Source organism: Cyrtonyx montezumae, unplaced genomic scaffold (assembly GCF_038088225.1).
Source record: "Cyrtonyx montezumae isolate F1298 unplaced genomic scaffold, pur_monq_1.0 scaffold_5, whole genome shotgun sequence".
In the NCBI taxonomy this organism is placed as follows: Eukaryota; Metazoa; Chordata; class Aves; order Galliformes; family Odontophoridae; genus Cyrtonyx; species Cyrtonyx montezumae.
In genome coordinates, this window is record NW_027072056.1 from 14,522,932 (window position 1) to 14,537,500 (window position 14,569).

The 14,569-nt window shown below is 49.5% G+C and overlaps 1 protein-coding gene across 2 annotated transcripts in view; it reads left to right on the plus strand.

The window, feature by feature from the left end:
- The window catches only part of ARMC9 (armadillo repeat containing 9), a 57,162-nt gene extending 47,783 nt beyond the window's left edge, over positions 1-9,379 (plus strand). For both annotated transcript variants that reach the window (XM_065748421.1, XM_065748422.1), the window contains exons 24-25: positions 3,653-3,825; positions 6,275-9,379. In XM_065748421.1, coding sequence (XP_065604493.1) covers positions 3,653-3,825; positions 6,275-6,297 — 196 coding nt within the window. In that variant the 3' untranslated portion in view covers positions 6,298-9,379. The remainder of the gene's footprint in view (positions 1-3,652; positions 3,826-6,274) is intronic.
- Positions 9,380-14,569: the final 5,190 nt, after the last annotated feature.

Genomic DNA, 14,569 nt, shown 5'->3' on the forward strand with positions numbered 1-14,569 from the left:
TGACGTTATATGCTGGATGAGAACTAGGAATTCATTAGGAATTGGACCACGATTCAGCAAAGTTTTTCTGGACCTGCATGTGTCCTTCAGACATTAACGGCTTTTTCCTAAAGCTAATTTGATTGGGCCAAGTTTTAAACAGTGAGGGTATAGAAATGTTAAAAGCAAATACATTCCAAAAGTAAAACACAGAATGGGTGGAGATGCGTTTAAGTTTTTACTGACTCTTTATGGGTCACATGTTTCAGAAGGGCTTAGTTACCCGTGTCAGTTAAAAACTCCAGCACCCCTGAGAACTGGATTATTTGCTTAGAGCTTTGTTTCTTTCTGTTGTACAGTTGCTTATATATGTATATAAATATGTTCCAATTGTGCTACTTCCATGGTGAGATCTGAGAAATAGTTACTGTCAACAAATTACTGCTGTCGAGCAGCTGAAGTGCTTGGAAGGCATACTATCCCAGCGTTGTTGGTTTTACTTCAGTGTTGCCTGTCTTAACAGTAGCTAAGCACTCGCTACAAATAGAGACAGACCATGAGAATGTTGTGACCAAATTGCTTGCTTTGTCCTTAGGCTGATAGTGGGAGGTTATTTCTCAGGCTTCAGCTTGCAAGAGATGATAAACAGGGAGTATTTTGCCCTCTACCTCAGTGAGAGGCTTTGCTTCCCTGCAGTCATTATCCATTGTTAAAAAGAGATGTCCTCAATAATCTTGAATATTTCTGAATAGAAGTGCATCTAAATCTCAGTAACCTATTTCTAACTGAGCAGGTACAGTACTGCAGAAGGAGATACCTCTTTATCTCATGCTTCCTCACCATGCATACAGTAATTTGTATTTACAAAAGCAGCCTCAGGTTACGGATATGGGAACGCAGCCATACAGTCAGAGCAGAACGTAGGGTTTTCTGTGTTTGGGGTCTTTAGTTGATATGTTGGTGTTGCAATAGCTAGACCTGCCTTCTTGTTCTTCCTTTCTTTCTTTCCTCCTTGGAAGCATACTTTCACATGCTTGCAAAACAAAGTAAATTAAGTAATCTTTGCTTTGGTCATATGTCTACTGCCAGAGCTGCCTCCTTCCTACTAGAGAAATACTGAGACAATCCAGCAAAGTTATGTATGAGAAAAGGAAGACTAACTTGTGGGGATGCTGAGGTCACTGCTAGTATTTCTCCTCTTCTTTGAGCAGTATAGGTTGGGAATTGAAACTCTGCAGTTCTCTCTGCAGTTAATTTGCCATAGATCAGACTGAGATGCCCCACTAGTGGCATGTCTGTCACAGACCTTGTGTCTCTGTAGGAACAAATGGCTGTAACTGGTGCAGCCCAGGCTGGCAGCTGTTTCTGCACTGCTGTTCTCTGCTGCCTTTTAATCATGTAAGAAAATCATGTAAGTGCTGTGCTTCTTAGCTAATAAAGCACAAACCTGTGAGTAGTCTTGAGTTTATGATGGAGGCTTGCTTAAAAAATCCCTAATTCTTTATCGTGACTATGACCAGTCTCATTGCTTAATGCTCTGGACTGTCTGCTTCAGTCTCCTCTTTCTTATAGTAAAGTTGGCCAAAAGTCTGTGTATGTTTCTCATGGAAAGAACAGTTGTAACTCATGTTTGTATGTCAAGTCTTGTCACCCCTCTTGGCTTGTTATTTGGATCTCAGTGTCAGCCTTTTGTGCTCTTTTGGGCAGACCACCATTTCCATGTTTCCATACAAACAATTTTCATACTTGTCACTGCAAATTTAGGTTTCTGCTTTATTTTTTTGTTAGAGCACTTGCTCTTGGATTGCCACACCTTGTCATTAGTGACTAATTCACCAAATATTACGGATCATTACCCTACAGCAGGTTTTGCTGCTTCTTTCTTCATGTTGCCGAGTCCTAAAGGATGCCAGATGGGTTGTGTGGTTTTTAATGGCATTGTACCTGTTTTTGTTTGTCTTTGTCTGTGTATTGATGTAGTAGAAGGTGAAATAGTTCAGTGACACCTGGGCACAGGGAAACTTGAGGTCTGCTTTGCATCCTATCAGAATACCAGCAGATTATTTTTTGACCTTTACAGTGTTTGCTAGCAAGTTATTTCATATAATCCTTTCCAGACAGTTTGCAAATACACGAGCCATCATGCATTACCATTTTGTATTCCTTCTCTTCAGTAAAGTTATTTCCAAATAATGACAGATCTTATTTATGGCTCAAATACTGCTGTTGGGTCTTGCTTTTTCATCAGTGTTAGCATATGTTGCTCCACATATCCAAGATAGCCGAGAGTACTGAAACCCAGCTCTTGAGCCTGAGTGGATGAAACTGCAATCAAGCAATAACGATGAACTATTTGGTGGAGAGAGGCATTTAAAGGTGCAATTCACAGCTCGGAGTGAATCTAGCCCATCTTTGGGTTTTGGCTTTGCTGGTTTTGCTGCCTGCTGCCACCTGCCACCTCCTCTTTTGAAATGGTGCAAGTTTAATGCCTGTCATACTCAGTGGAAGGTGGATGGCTGCAGAGATGGCTCTGAGGAAACAAGTCAGTGTGTCTCTGTCCCTAATAGTTAGCATGTACAAATTTAAAATACAGACAGTCAATGCTGCCTCAAATATAAAAGAAGCACTGGCTGCCAGATCTCCCTGCAAGGTGAAGCAGGGAGTGGAATGGCTAATCATTGACTCAGCAGCATTCCCGGGAGGGGGGGAGAGATTAAATGTCTTGAAAATCCTCTAATCACTCTCTCTGATGCTCACAAAGGGTTCTTTTGATGGAGCTAATAACACAGCGACTTTCCAAATAAAATTTTAATCACCTTCCTTTCGATGGCACTTTTATGGATCTCCTACTTCGACTCTGCTTTTATTTCCTTTTAGTACAATGTGCTTCTTCATGAAGCTGTTATTTCAGTTTAATCTTTTCTCCCTTTAAGAGAAAATTGCCTTACAGAACCAACATGAATATAGATTCAAAATCATGTTACGGACTTATATTTCCTGGTAGCCTTCACTTTTTGTATACCAGAAAAAACATACTTATGCTAAGGGCAGGAAAGGACAGAGCGTCCTCATGCAATTATGGACTAAATCCTCAAGACTGGTATTCTTGCAGCATGTGCAGAATATGGAATCACAGCAGTGTTCTCAGCATGAGCCAGGTACCTGTGTGCTCAGGGAATTTGTTATAGATGCCACTGCAGCTTTTTTTGTGCTTTTCACAAGGACTTGAGGCTTGATTTCTATGAATCTTGTCACAGCTGGGAGCCAGCAAGGCTCTGTGTCTGCAGATGTTGTGGCCTACAAGGATGCATTCCTGTGCTGTAGCACCCCTATATGCGTTTTGCACCTCTGAATGAGTCTGAGTAAGACAAAGATGATAGAAAGCAATCTGGACCAAACAAACTGAACATCTGTTACTTGTTTGTGAGGGACTTACCAGAACCTGTTCAATCCTGTTGTCTAAAGAACTGGCTTTGAATAGAGGAGATGTGGGTTTTGGGGAAAGGTGGTGGGTGCGTGCCCTGGGGTAGTACCTGCAGTGCCATGTTCCTTCCCACTTCTGTCTCCCTGTATTTGGGGTGGGCTGGCATGCAGTCACCTGGTTTCACTTGGTTGCAGGCTTACTGTGCATGTTTCTCTCTATGCATTGCTAACCCTTTTCCTAATCCTACAGCGAGCTTTCGTCAGCCTTTACCAGCAAACCTAAGATCCCTCGCACTCCTGAAATGCACACTGCCAGCCCCAGAAAGGGAAAGATCCCAACCATTGCCCCCCAGTTCTCTCAGTCTGGACCCCAACAAATGAGCCGTCCCAGCTCCTCAGGATCGTCCACAAGGAGCAGACAGAGTAAGTGGAAAAAGTCACCGTTCTGCTTGTCAGCACTTGGGGTGGGAAAGGAGGGAGCTCCGCAGGAGCTCTCCAGGAATGAAGTCGTGTGCTGTGAGTGTGCCAGGAGTATATGACATTGTACTTGTCATCTGCAGGATGCACAACCATGAAATTATATCCTGCTGAACACTGCTCCTATTTCCAGACTGTCATGTGAACAGAGACACGCTTTTTCCTGACTCTGGGTGGAGAAAAGTGGCCCAAATTCTCCAGAGTGCGGGGGGAAACTTCTAGTCTCGTATTAGACATTCTCTGGATGTCATTCCTGTCTCCTTTTCTTTAGACACTTGTTCACTCTGCTGTATAACTTGTCTTAACGTTTTTGAATTTGGGTCCCTGGGTGTGTCTGCACTGCCACTGAATGCAGACCAGATGTTAGCAGGCAGCCAGGCATGGCGTGCTGCTTGTGGCAGTCATCCTTCTGCTGCAGACTCGCATTTCAGAACCATCTGGATGAGTCGTTTCCTGAAGAAGTGGAAGCAGCACAAGATTGCAGTGGGCTCAGAAAAGAGGTGGGCGGTGACCTGAGGTTGGAGGGGAGAGAAGGAAGCATGCTTCAGGCCTGCCGGCGTCAGCCCAGTGAAGTAGAGATGCTGGTCTGAGATACTCATGCAACATAAGCTGTGGGTTTTGGGGAGGGGGAAGGGGAGCGATGCATTCTTGAGTGACAAATATAAGCCTTTTCTCTGGAGTGCAAATAGGATTCCCCTGGGGCCAGCTGCATTAAAACTGGAAGGAGCAACGTGCTGTATGTTCCTATTCCAAACATATCCTGAGAAATTCAGTGATGATCACAAGGTATCACCAGCTCCACTCTTAGCCCAAACTGTTACCTTTAAGCAAGAAGTATGAGATACGTGCTTATCGTTAACTTCTCGTTACACGTAAGGAAAATGAAACACAGGGAACTGAAATAACGTGGTAAATCAGCAGAGAGAAGGAAAAACTTCCTGTGTCTTCTGTGCTGCTCACTCTCTGCTGTTTTACTCAGGGAGGGCATGTTTCTTTCAGAGAGTACCGGTGGGGCAATGGAAGGGAAAGTCCCCGGTGGCTAAGAGTTGTTTTGATGTGTTGAGTACTTGCTTGAATAGTCCTGTGCTTAGGTAATACTGCCAGCTCTTTCAGCTTTACATTTGCTGTGTATGCCCTGCGTTTTACCCCGACATCAATGCTCTCCGTTTCCTGTGATAGAGGTACTGACTGCATGTGGAGCTAGTGGTCAGCTGTCTGTTTTGGTTCATGTTTCATTTCATTTCCAAAGTTGTTAGGCTGTTAAAAAGGAGAGACTTTACTGAATAAGAGAAAGGCACAGTATAGGTGTGCACACTGAAACTTGCCTGAATCCTCATTCTAGTTTCTTTGTAGAGCTTTTCACTTCTGGATGCTTGTGTCCTGTGAAAGATGTGGTATGTGTATGTTGCTCTTACTGTTGCTCTCACAGGGGTGTGGAGTAAGTTCCTTCCCCAGGGCCACAGTGTATAATGCAGCTGATTTCAAAGTTGTGTTAGTTTCTACATCCTTTTGATTTCTCTGTTGATTCCACATATATAACGTGTCTCTGGAATACAGTCTTCGTGGATTTCTTTGTATTTCTGCAGAAGTACAAGTTTGTCTAGCTTGGGTACAGTGAGAAAAATGTGAGTTTCTGACTACACTCACTTGATGTGATCGCTTACTTTAGAGACACAGTTTTAGTTCACTTTTAATATTTATTGTAGGTGTATTTACTGGAAATAAGTTGCTTTTACACGAACCTAGATGAACTAACTGGACTGGAGCATGAAAGGTGTGTGGAATGGCTGAGGAATGCAGAGGAAGCACAGGTACTCAGTGCAGCTCCAGCCCTGGGGCCAGGATCCTGCCTGAGGTGGAGCCTGCTGTTAGCAGAGTGCCAGAGCTGCACCTTGCAGCAAAATGGAGCTCTTCCAAACCCCACCAGCCGTGCTGGAGCTTTCTGCTGACTCCTCTTCCTAGCTGGTGCAGGGGTAACAGTGGCTAGATCACAGAGCAGGTCTCCAAATCTGGAATTTTTCAGTTGCACTTTATGTGCTCTGTGTACACGTGGCTGAATGATTTAACCTACCTTGTGCCTTACTCTGCTTCTGTTCCAAGCAGCTCTTAAGGGCAGGGGAAAGAGAAGGGATGTGTGCAGTGTACCAAGGCGTGGTGGACCTGGAGTGGACAAAAATCTAGCAAAGGAATGAGGATGTGAGTGGGCACTGGTGGCTTACTGCTGCTCCGGGCATTCTTTCTGTGTTCTCTGACAAGTTGTTGCCATAAACACTCTCTGCATTTTTTAAGTGGTTAAGGTGCCTTTGTGGTGGTTGTGTCACTGTAGAGCTCCCCTCTTGCCCTCTAATAAATCCTGCTTTCAGCCGACAAGCTCTCTCTCTTTATTTTCCTGCAGGCAGCCAGTCCTACAGGAAGTGAGAACAGTTTCTTTCCTCGAGAATCACCTGTCACATTGCTGAAGGACAGAGCCAGCTTCCTGTAATGAGCTTTACTGGCGACCTACTGAGAAGAGGTTATGAACACTGCACGGCGCACGCCTCGCACGGTGATTCAGGGATTATCTGATGGGCTGCATCTGCTGTCATCTCTAAAGCTGCCTAAGACAAGGGCCTTGTTACAGTTTGAGGTCTCATCAGCTGCCCACAGCTGATACAGTAGGTGGATATGGTCCCGGCGTCTCCGGTAGTTTACTCTAAAGTGACAGTGCTACCTCCAGAAAAGTCTCTGCTCTCTGTGTCAGAGTAAATGGCGTTTGGAAATGGTGTGTAGGGCTCAGCACAGGAGCCTAGCCAACACGCTGTCTTGTTTATGTATTGCTTGCTGGAGTAGCCTGTAACTTGCCCTGTTGTTTTTTGTGATTATGCTTTTGTGAATGAGTATGGGGATGTCTGAGTTCAAGGGAAAAGCACTAGGAGGGAAAGCATACCTGCATGCATACAGCCTCACTGCCTGGAGCAGCTCTGTGTGGAGCGAGGTCTGCATTTGAACATCAAAGACTGGAAAGTATTTCCTCGCTGTGCAGCAGTTGTAAAACTGCCAGCGTCCAAGGCACTGCTCCTGCTCACCTCTGGGGATCTGATCAGCAAGTTTATCTGTAGCAATTACTCCTATTCAAATGCAATTTACCTTGGAACTTGGCTGCCACTGAAGCAGTAAAGCGCAGGAGGAAGCAAGTGTTTCTTGTAAAGGGACATAAAAAGCAAATGCTTGTACGTGGGTACAGAAGGGCTAAGTTAAAGCTTTTGTGTTGGAGTTCCACCTTAAGAAACAAACAAGATGAACTTATTCCAAAAGGTCAGGCAACTCTAATAGTGGCAATTACTTTTCCCTTCCGAGCAAAGAGTTGTAAAGCCACCAACCATTTCTGGAAGAAAGCTTCTTTGTGATAAGACCTCAAGATGTTCCTCGAGGTATATGGTGGCAACTGAATAGCCAAGGCTGTTTCCTCTCTTGATGTGCTCACCATAAACCAGTGATGCTGCGTCACTCTTTCACAGAAAGGTATCCAACACATGAGTTCCTCTCACCCCCTTCAGTGATGGACTTCAAATTGGAATTAGAATCTGATGAAGAAAAAGGCATCCTCCCGATTGAAGTCTGCTCATTGATATGAAACTTGAAGTGTACTGCTCAGTAACTCTGTTGGGCCCACACAGAGAAGGCAGAGTATGGGTGTTACCTTAACACGTGGCTGCATAGGGCATCAAGTGATTATAGGCAGTTAATCGCCAGTCCTGCAGGTCTTCATGGTACATAAATCACAGAAAAGCTCTGATTTCTGCTTAGATTGACCCACCTCCTCTCCAAATTGATTAACACAATTAATGGAAAAATGTCCTTTGGTTCTCCAAAAGGCAGCAAGAGAAAGCAGGCGTAAAAACTCACCTGGTGGATTTGCACAGTAGGCAGCTTTTCTTTTTCCTCTGAAAAGCTGTCTGGTTTTGCAGCCCAGCAGCCCAACTGTTAACACTGAAGTGTTAATGCATGCTCGTCTGCATCTGGAGGTGCACAGGGTGCCCCAGCAGCTGAGCTTTACTTATGTCACAGCAGTGCTGGGTTTCATGTTGGAAATGATTCTTCATAGTAATGCTTGAGAAACCCCATTTGCCAACTACTTGAGAGCAACTGTGTGTGAGCTTCGCAATAAATTACCAGCTGAGCAGCAGTATGAGAACCCGGCAGAAGAGTGTGTCCTCCTTTTCTCTGTGTTGTTCGCAGAAAGCCCCTGCAATGCCAGTCAGAAGGTTTTGGAGCTGTGAGAAGTGTTGGTTTTGCCTTTGTTAGCAGGACACCGCTGCTCGGGGGTCGAGAGGCCCCGGGATGAAGGTCAGTGGCACACACATGGCAAATTCTGCACCTTCAGGATTGTGCCGTGCGGAGGTTGCTGCCAGATCCAGCAGCAGCCTGGTGAGTTCAAAATGGGAGCAATGGAGATTTGCTGCTTGAGTGAGAGGGGTGTGATTGCACTTAAACTGACCACGGTGTTGTTTGCAATAAGCAAATGCACTAATGGCATGAGATGTAGATCTGGAAGGGGTTATTTTCCTGTGACCAAAGTGCTGCATGACGCTAGCATGCTTTCTGCGTATGTCTTCTCTACATTCATTGTTAATGAGACACTGAATCATAGAATATCCTAAGCTCGAGGAGAGACCCACAAGGATATTCAAGTTGAACTCCTGACTCCACACAGAACCACCCAAAAATCCAACATTCCTCCTGAGAGCATTGTCCAAATGTGAACTGCGTATGTCAATTTACATTTACGTGGAGGATTGATTCTATGTACTTTAAAACTGTCTGACAGTGACAAAGTAAAATTGCTTCTAAAGGGATGTATTCATTTTTCTCTCTGTGATAAGTTTGTTTGGTGTTTCATGGACGTTCAGGGTGTGCATTTGTTTATTTTCTACTGTTTTCTTAGTGATAAATTCCGTCCTCAGCAGCTTTGTCTCCACCTGAGTGGGAAGCACTGCTCCCTCTGGGCAGCCTGGCCCGCTGCTGCAGGGCTGGCAATGTTTGCTCAGAAGTGCTGCAGTGCAGATGTGAGCATCTCGTGGGGTGAGCCCAGGCACGTGGATGCCACCGTGACGTTTGCTTTGGTGTCCGAGATATTATTTCCCATAGGGATATAAGTGGAAGAGAAATAAAGGGGCTGTCTGGAGACGTGGTTATTCCTGTGATGGAGAGGGACTGCTGTTGCTCAGTTCATCTTTGAGTTGTTTGCTTTAAACAAAGTTCTCTGGTCTTTATAGAACAGTGGCAGTTACAGCACAGGGAAGAGAAGTGTTGCGCTGCACTCGTGCATATCTTTGAGCAGTAACAGTGGGAAGGTGAGTGAGCTGAACTCCTCCCTGGTATTCCTCCCCGCTGGAGTTCCTCTTTGAGCCAGCACTTCCTGGCAGCGTATCCATCCTCACACTTGGTTGCAGTGTGGCTCAGTGCTGGACCAAGTCCCAGGAGGGCAAATGCTAGAGAGCAGAGAGGTGCACCTCGCTCAGCCTGCCTGAGTACGGGGCTCCTGGAGCAGGGCCTGCCTGGCTGCACCTGGCTGTGGAGCTCCAGGAGGTGTTCACATGGCTAAAGGAGGATAAGGTCCAGCAGCCCTTGTGGCCTGGCATCTGCACCGTGCTTGGTATCCGACCTCTCAAAGCTGCTTCCCACCTCCAGGCTGCGTCCTGCCCTGCAGAGGAAGGGCACAAAGTTCACTGCAGGATCACAGTCCAAACTTTGCTCCTGAAGGACCTGATACTCTGCAATCAGCAGGCTGAGTGGCACTCCCTGTGACATCGAATAACTTTCTGGAATGTGTCCTTTTATTGCAGGTTCATTTCTGGCTTAACATCCAAGTAATGCTGATGTTAATTTCTGCAAATGAAAGTGAAAAAGCCTCAGAAATCCAGGTGACAGCATTAAATGTTTGCTTTGTTCTTATCTTCAAATACGTGAAGGGCTGTTCTGGTGTGATTTTATGTCCAAAGCTTTGGAGAGTGCTGAGTGATTTACTCACTCTGAATGGGAATGACCTCACACAGTATTTAATTCCAAAGACAATTTGTTTTTTCATCTTGCAAGTCCTTAAAGCATCGCTTTGCTTTATTTGCTTTCATTTTAGTGATGCAGAGAGCTAATTCTAAAAGTAAATGAGGCAATTGAGTGGGCTCCTGAAACGATGGCATTCATCCTGCAGATGCGTGAGGTGCTTTGTATGTTCAGCCCAAGGAAAAATCCCACCCTGTCAATCCAGGTTTCACTCCGAGCACGTGGTCCTCTTGCTCTGAAAGCTGATGAAAAATGGAGCTAACATGAGGATGAGATGTAAGTGCTGGCAGTGGCAGCTCGGTGCCAAGCGATACGGTTCTGCTCTCGCTCAGCCATGGACAGCTCTGGCTGCCCCGGCCCTCATCTGGATCCGGTTGGCTGTTGGCAGAGGTCGAATGCTCCCTGGGAACAAGTGGCTTCATTGTTCCTGTCTGCTCATGCGCTGCCTTTTGGGCTCGTGGTTGGTGGTGGTAGCATGGAGAAGGACCGTTAGCACCAAATGAAGTGCCAGTGCTGTGCATCACCCCCCCAGGCCAACCCAAAATGGCAGCAGTGAGAATTGATATTGGGGTGAATCCTGTTGGCTCAGCTCACTTTCGTGGCTCCAGGTCCTGTTCGTGTAGGGCAGAGAGCAAGGCTTAGCCACAGCTGGGCTGGGTGAGAGTAACACATCTGTATGTGGGATCCAAACTGAAAAAGAGATCCGGATCTCAGGTTGCCCAGAGCTGGGGCTGCCCAAGGCCAGGTTGGGTGGGCCCTGGGCAGCCTGAGCTGCTGGGGGCAGCCAGCCCATGGCAGGGGGTGGGGATGGGTGGGCTTTAAGGTCTCCTCCACCCTAAGCTGTTCTGTGATTCTGTGATCCGTGCTGTAACTCATTATGTTCATTATTTGCTGCTGCTGAGAAACACAAAACTGTCATCAGCCGAGCTCAGCTTCCCCCGAGTGAGGACACAGCACTCTCCTCATGGGGTGCAGGGGATGGTTTGGCCCTTCATGGAAAGCTGCTTGTTCCAATTCAGGTGCCTAAAATGTCAATTTTCAGAAGGATTTGACTCCCACTGCAGCTCCTGCATCCAAATCTGGCCTCCATCCTGCAGTTTTCTGGAGAGCATCTGTGTTGTTTCCTGCCTCCTTCCTTCCCTCCCTTGAAATTTTGTTTTGTTTGGGGTTTTTTGGCACCACTTTTTCCTATGATGGGAATTATCCGCAGGGCCGGACCGTGCCGTGGGGCACAGGAAAGGCTCTTGCAACACAGCAGCACAGACCTGATCCCACCGGCAGAGGTTTTCCATCTCCAGCCGGCATTATGCAGGAATCTCCTTCCTTTTGTGCTGGGGCTGATTGCGATCTCTCATTACCTTTGCCTTCTGACGCCAGTGCTTTATGCAAAACCCTTTAGTAATGAGACCAGTTTAGGGCAGGTCGGATGGGGTGCCATCGATATTCATGCAGCCAGGGATCAGAGCTCTGTGCCTCGTTAGGCACCGCTCCTTCCACCCACCCTGGGGCAGTGGAGCTGGAGTGTGGCAGCACGTTGTTAATGATGCTCACCTTTGCACTGAGCACAGGAATAGGCCATAGGCTGCCTTTTCTGAGTGACGTGGTTTGGTGCTGCTGCTTGGCACGGGCACTGCCCACATGTTCCCGTGAGTGACCTTCCTCTGGGCTGTGAGCGTGGTTCGTGCTGGGAATACCCTGTCCCAGCTGGAAAATCAGCTCCTGAGGAAGCGTGTCCTTGCTGGGGCCGGCTGAGATGATGGGAGGGGCTGTGATTGGCACAGAGGTATGGGTCCAAACCTCGCCGTGTACCACAGGAGCTGGTTGAGGCTGCACCCCGTTACTCAGCACAAATCAGTTACAGAGGGAGGAAAAGGGCTTCTCTTCGCTGCCACAGGGCAGGTACTGCCCCAAGTACACTGCTGGAGCCAGTGCTCCGTGCCCGGGGACAGGAGGGGAAGCACAGCTGAGCTCACATAGTGCAGGACTGCGTGGGAGCTGCCTCCAGCCACCTGTATTACCTAATGCTGTTCTGATGCGTGGATCCTCTTGGAGCAATTCAGATGGGGTTGGTTTGTGCACCTCTTATTTCTGGTTGGCTCTTAACCAGGGAGAGGGTAGCACTGTCATTTTGGTGCACTGAATCACTGGGAAATGCCACTGGGGGTTGTTCGTGGGTGACTTTTCTTCCACGTCCATCAGCGCAACCCCGCGCCACAGCCCAGGGCAGCGAACCCAGCTCACGTTTTCCTTTTGTTCCGGCAAAACGCTGATAACGGAGAGCAGAGTGGGAGCACGCTTCGGTCCCTCCCCGCGAGGAGTGGCACCCGGCAGCAGCTCCCAGAGCCACACCTTCCCTGGCAGCGCGGTTTGACTGCGGGCAGCATCTGCTCTGCTTCCTGCCGCGGTGTTGAAGGTCATTTCCAGCGTCGGCCGTTCCCTGCTGTGCAGCGCGGCCGTGTACCGCTGCCGCAGGAAGGTGGGAGCGGTGGGAGCGGGTCGGAGCTGTCCGGTGTCACGCAGAACCTCCATCAATACAGCCGCGCATTCTTCTGCCTCTCCCCTCCGCCCTCCCGCACTCCAATTGGTTCTGGGCACGGCCCGGAGAGGTCGCGACCCCGTGGGCTCTCTGCTGCCGGAGGGATGCTGTGCCTGGAGGCTGAGAGCATGGCTGCTGCGTGACCGTGCCCCTGTTCCCAAACGCTAAAATGAAGCCAGGCTTTGTTACGATCATTTTGCCGGAGGCTGGGGCTGAAGAGGCACCCGAAACCCAGCAGCACCCGAGGGGAGGGCGGCCCCGCACACAGCACATTCCTCTCCAGATGCCAACCTTGGAGGCTGAGATTGCTCATTCTGCTCCTCCGGGTGTGTGCAGCTCTGTGTTGGGGCGCACTGCAGTGTGATACCCACGGGCACACGTCCCCAGGGCAGGAGCGGCACTCGGTGTCAGTGCTGCCCACTCTCAGAGCCGTTCTGCACATGAGTTTCTCAGGGCTGCGGGTGGAGGAGCAGCTCACTGACCCCCTCCGATTCAGGAGGTGCTGCTCTCATCCCACTGGTAGGACAAAGCCCAGTACAGACAGGAGGGAGAATAGGGCAGAGCCAGGGGTTGTCCCGCTAGCAGCTCAGGATCCTTTCCCTTCTCAAACACATCTATTTATTTTTCTTTTGAGTGTTTTTCTGTCGGGCCGCTGGATGTTGCTCAAAGGCCCCGGGCCGGCCAAGCCGCTCTCCTGTGTCTCCTCCTGAACCGGCACTCGGCCCTGAAAGCCGCTCTCTTTGCGCAGCGCCGATGTTCTCCTCTTGGATGGAAGCCCGGAGCCGTCCCCGCGCCTGGGAAGAGCTGGGGGGCTCAGCGGGAGCACGGCCCCGAGGCCGGGAAAGAGTGGGGCAGTGTTCGGGGCCGCTCGCTCTGAAAGGGCTCAGTGTGTGCGCTCGGTGAGTCAGCGGCGGCGGAGCCAGCGGGCAGGCAGCACTGCTGCAGGGCAGCATGAATGAGGGGAGTGTGGAGTGCAGGCGCAGCTCGCTGCTGGAGGGGCTGCGCTTCACCTGGAAAATCAGGCTGACGAATAAATGGCCGCTGGGTGCTCGGTGCCTGGGGGAGGTCTCAGCGGGGTCGGGACAGCGGGATGGTGGGAGGGTTTTCTGCTCTAAGGTGGTGGTCAGTCTCGTGAAGCAATGCCGGGCTGGAAATGGCACGCGGTGTTGGGAGGTTTGGCTGTGTGAGCACATGCAGAAGCAGGCGTGTGTCCACTCAGGTTCAGCTCCCCGTGGCCCTGGGGCAGCGCGGAGGGTGTGCATGGAGAGCACTCCAGCCACGCTGGAGCTGTGTTTGAATGGGAAAGGCATGCCAGGAAGGTGCGCTGCTCTGTGGGACTTCGGTTGACTGAACACACGTTGGAACTTTACTGAAGTAAAGGCACACAACTCTATTTCCTCCTGACGCAAGTGCCTGCAGCCCAGCACGCGGGGCTGGACAGCAAGGACATCGCCGGGGTTGGCAGCCATCCAGCCACCCCAGTGAGTGGTGTCCCAGGTCCCATCCTTCTGCCACACCTCGGTTTTATGGCTCGGTGGTGCCCCGTTCTGCAGAAACGTGCTGGCACTGCCAGTTGCCAACAAGTGTCTTTGCCACCTCATTCACCACACTGCCCTTTATAGCAGGCTCTCCGTCCCTCTGTCCTTCCCCATCTCTCCCAAGCACCGTGCAGGTGCTTCAGCTCTCACCCTACAGCAGTGCCCCCCAAGGGCTGTGCTCTCCATCCTGCATGGAGGTGAAAACACTATAGGGAGCTCAGCCGAGGAACAATGGGAGCCATGGTTCATCCCCCACTCCCGGTGCAGGGCTTGGGGAGGTGTGGTCCGGAGCATCCCTTGGGCAGGGTCAGGGCTGTGGCCGCAGCCCCACTGCGGTCCAGGGACACATTAGCTCAGCGGCCACCGCAGCCCTCAGCATGACTTCACCGTCGGGTGCACATCCCAGCATGGAAACCAAACCTCAGGAATGCGGCTGGGTGTGTGCCGGCGCCGTGCTCCTCGCCCAGGGCTCAGGCCACGGTGGGGACCCCCCCACCCCGGGCCAGCAAAGTGCGGTGCCCCCTCTGAAAAGCCGCCTCCTTTTTAGGGTGGAGACACCTGGGAGCACTACAAA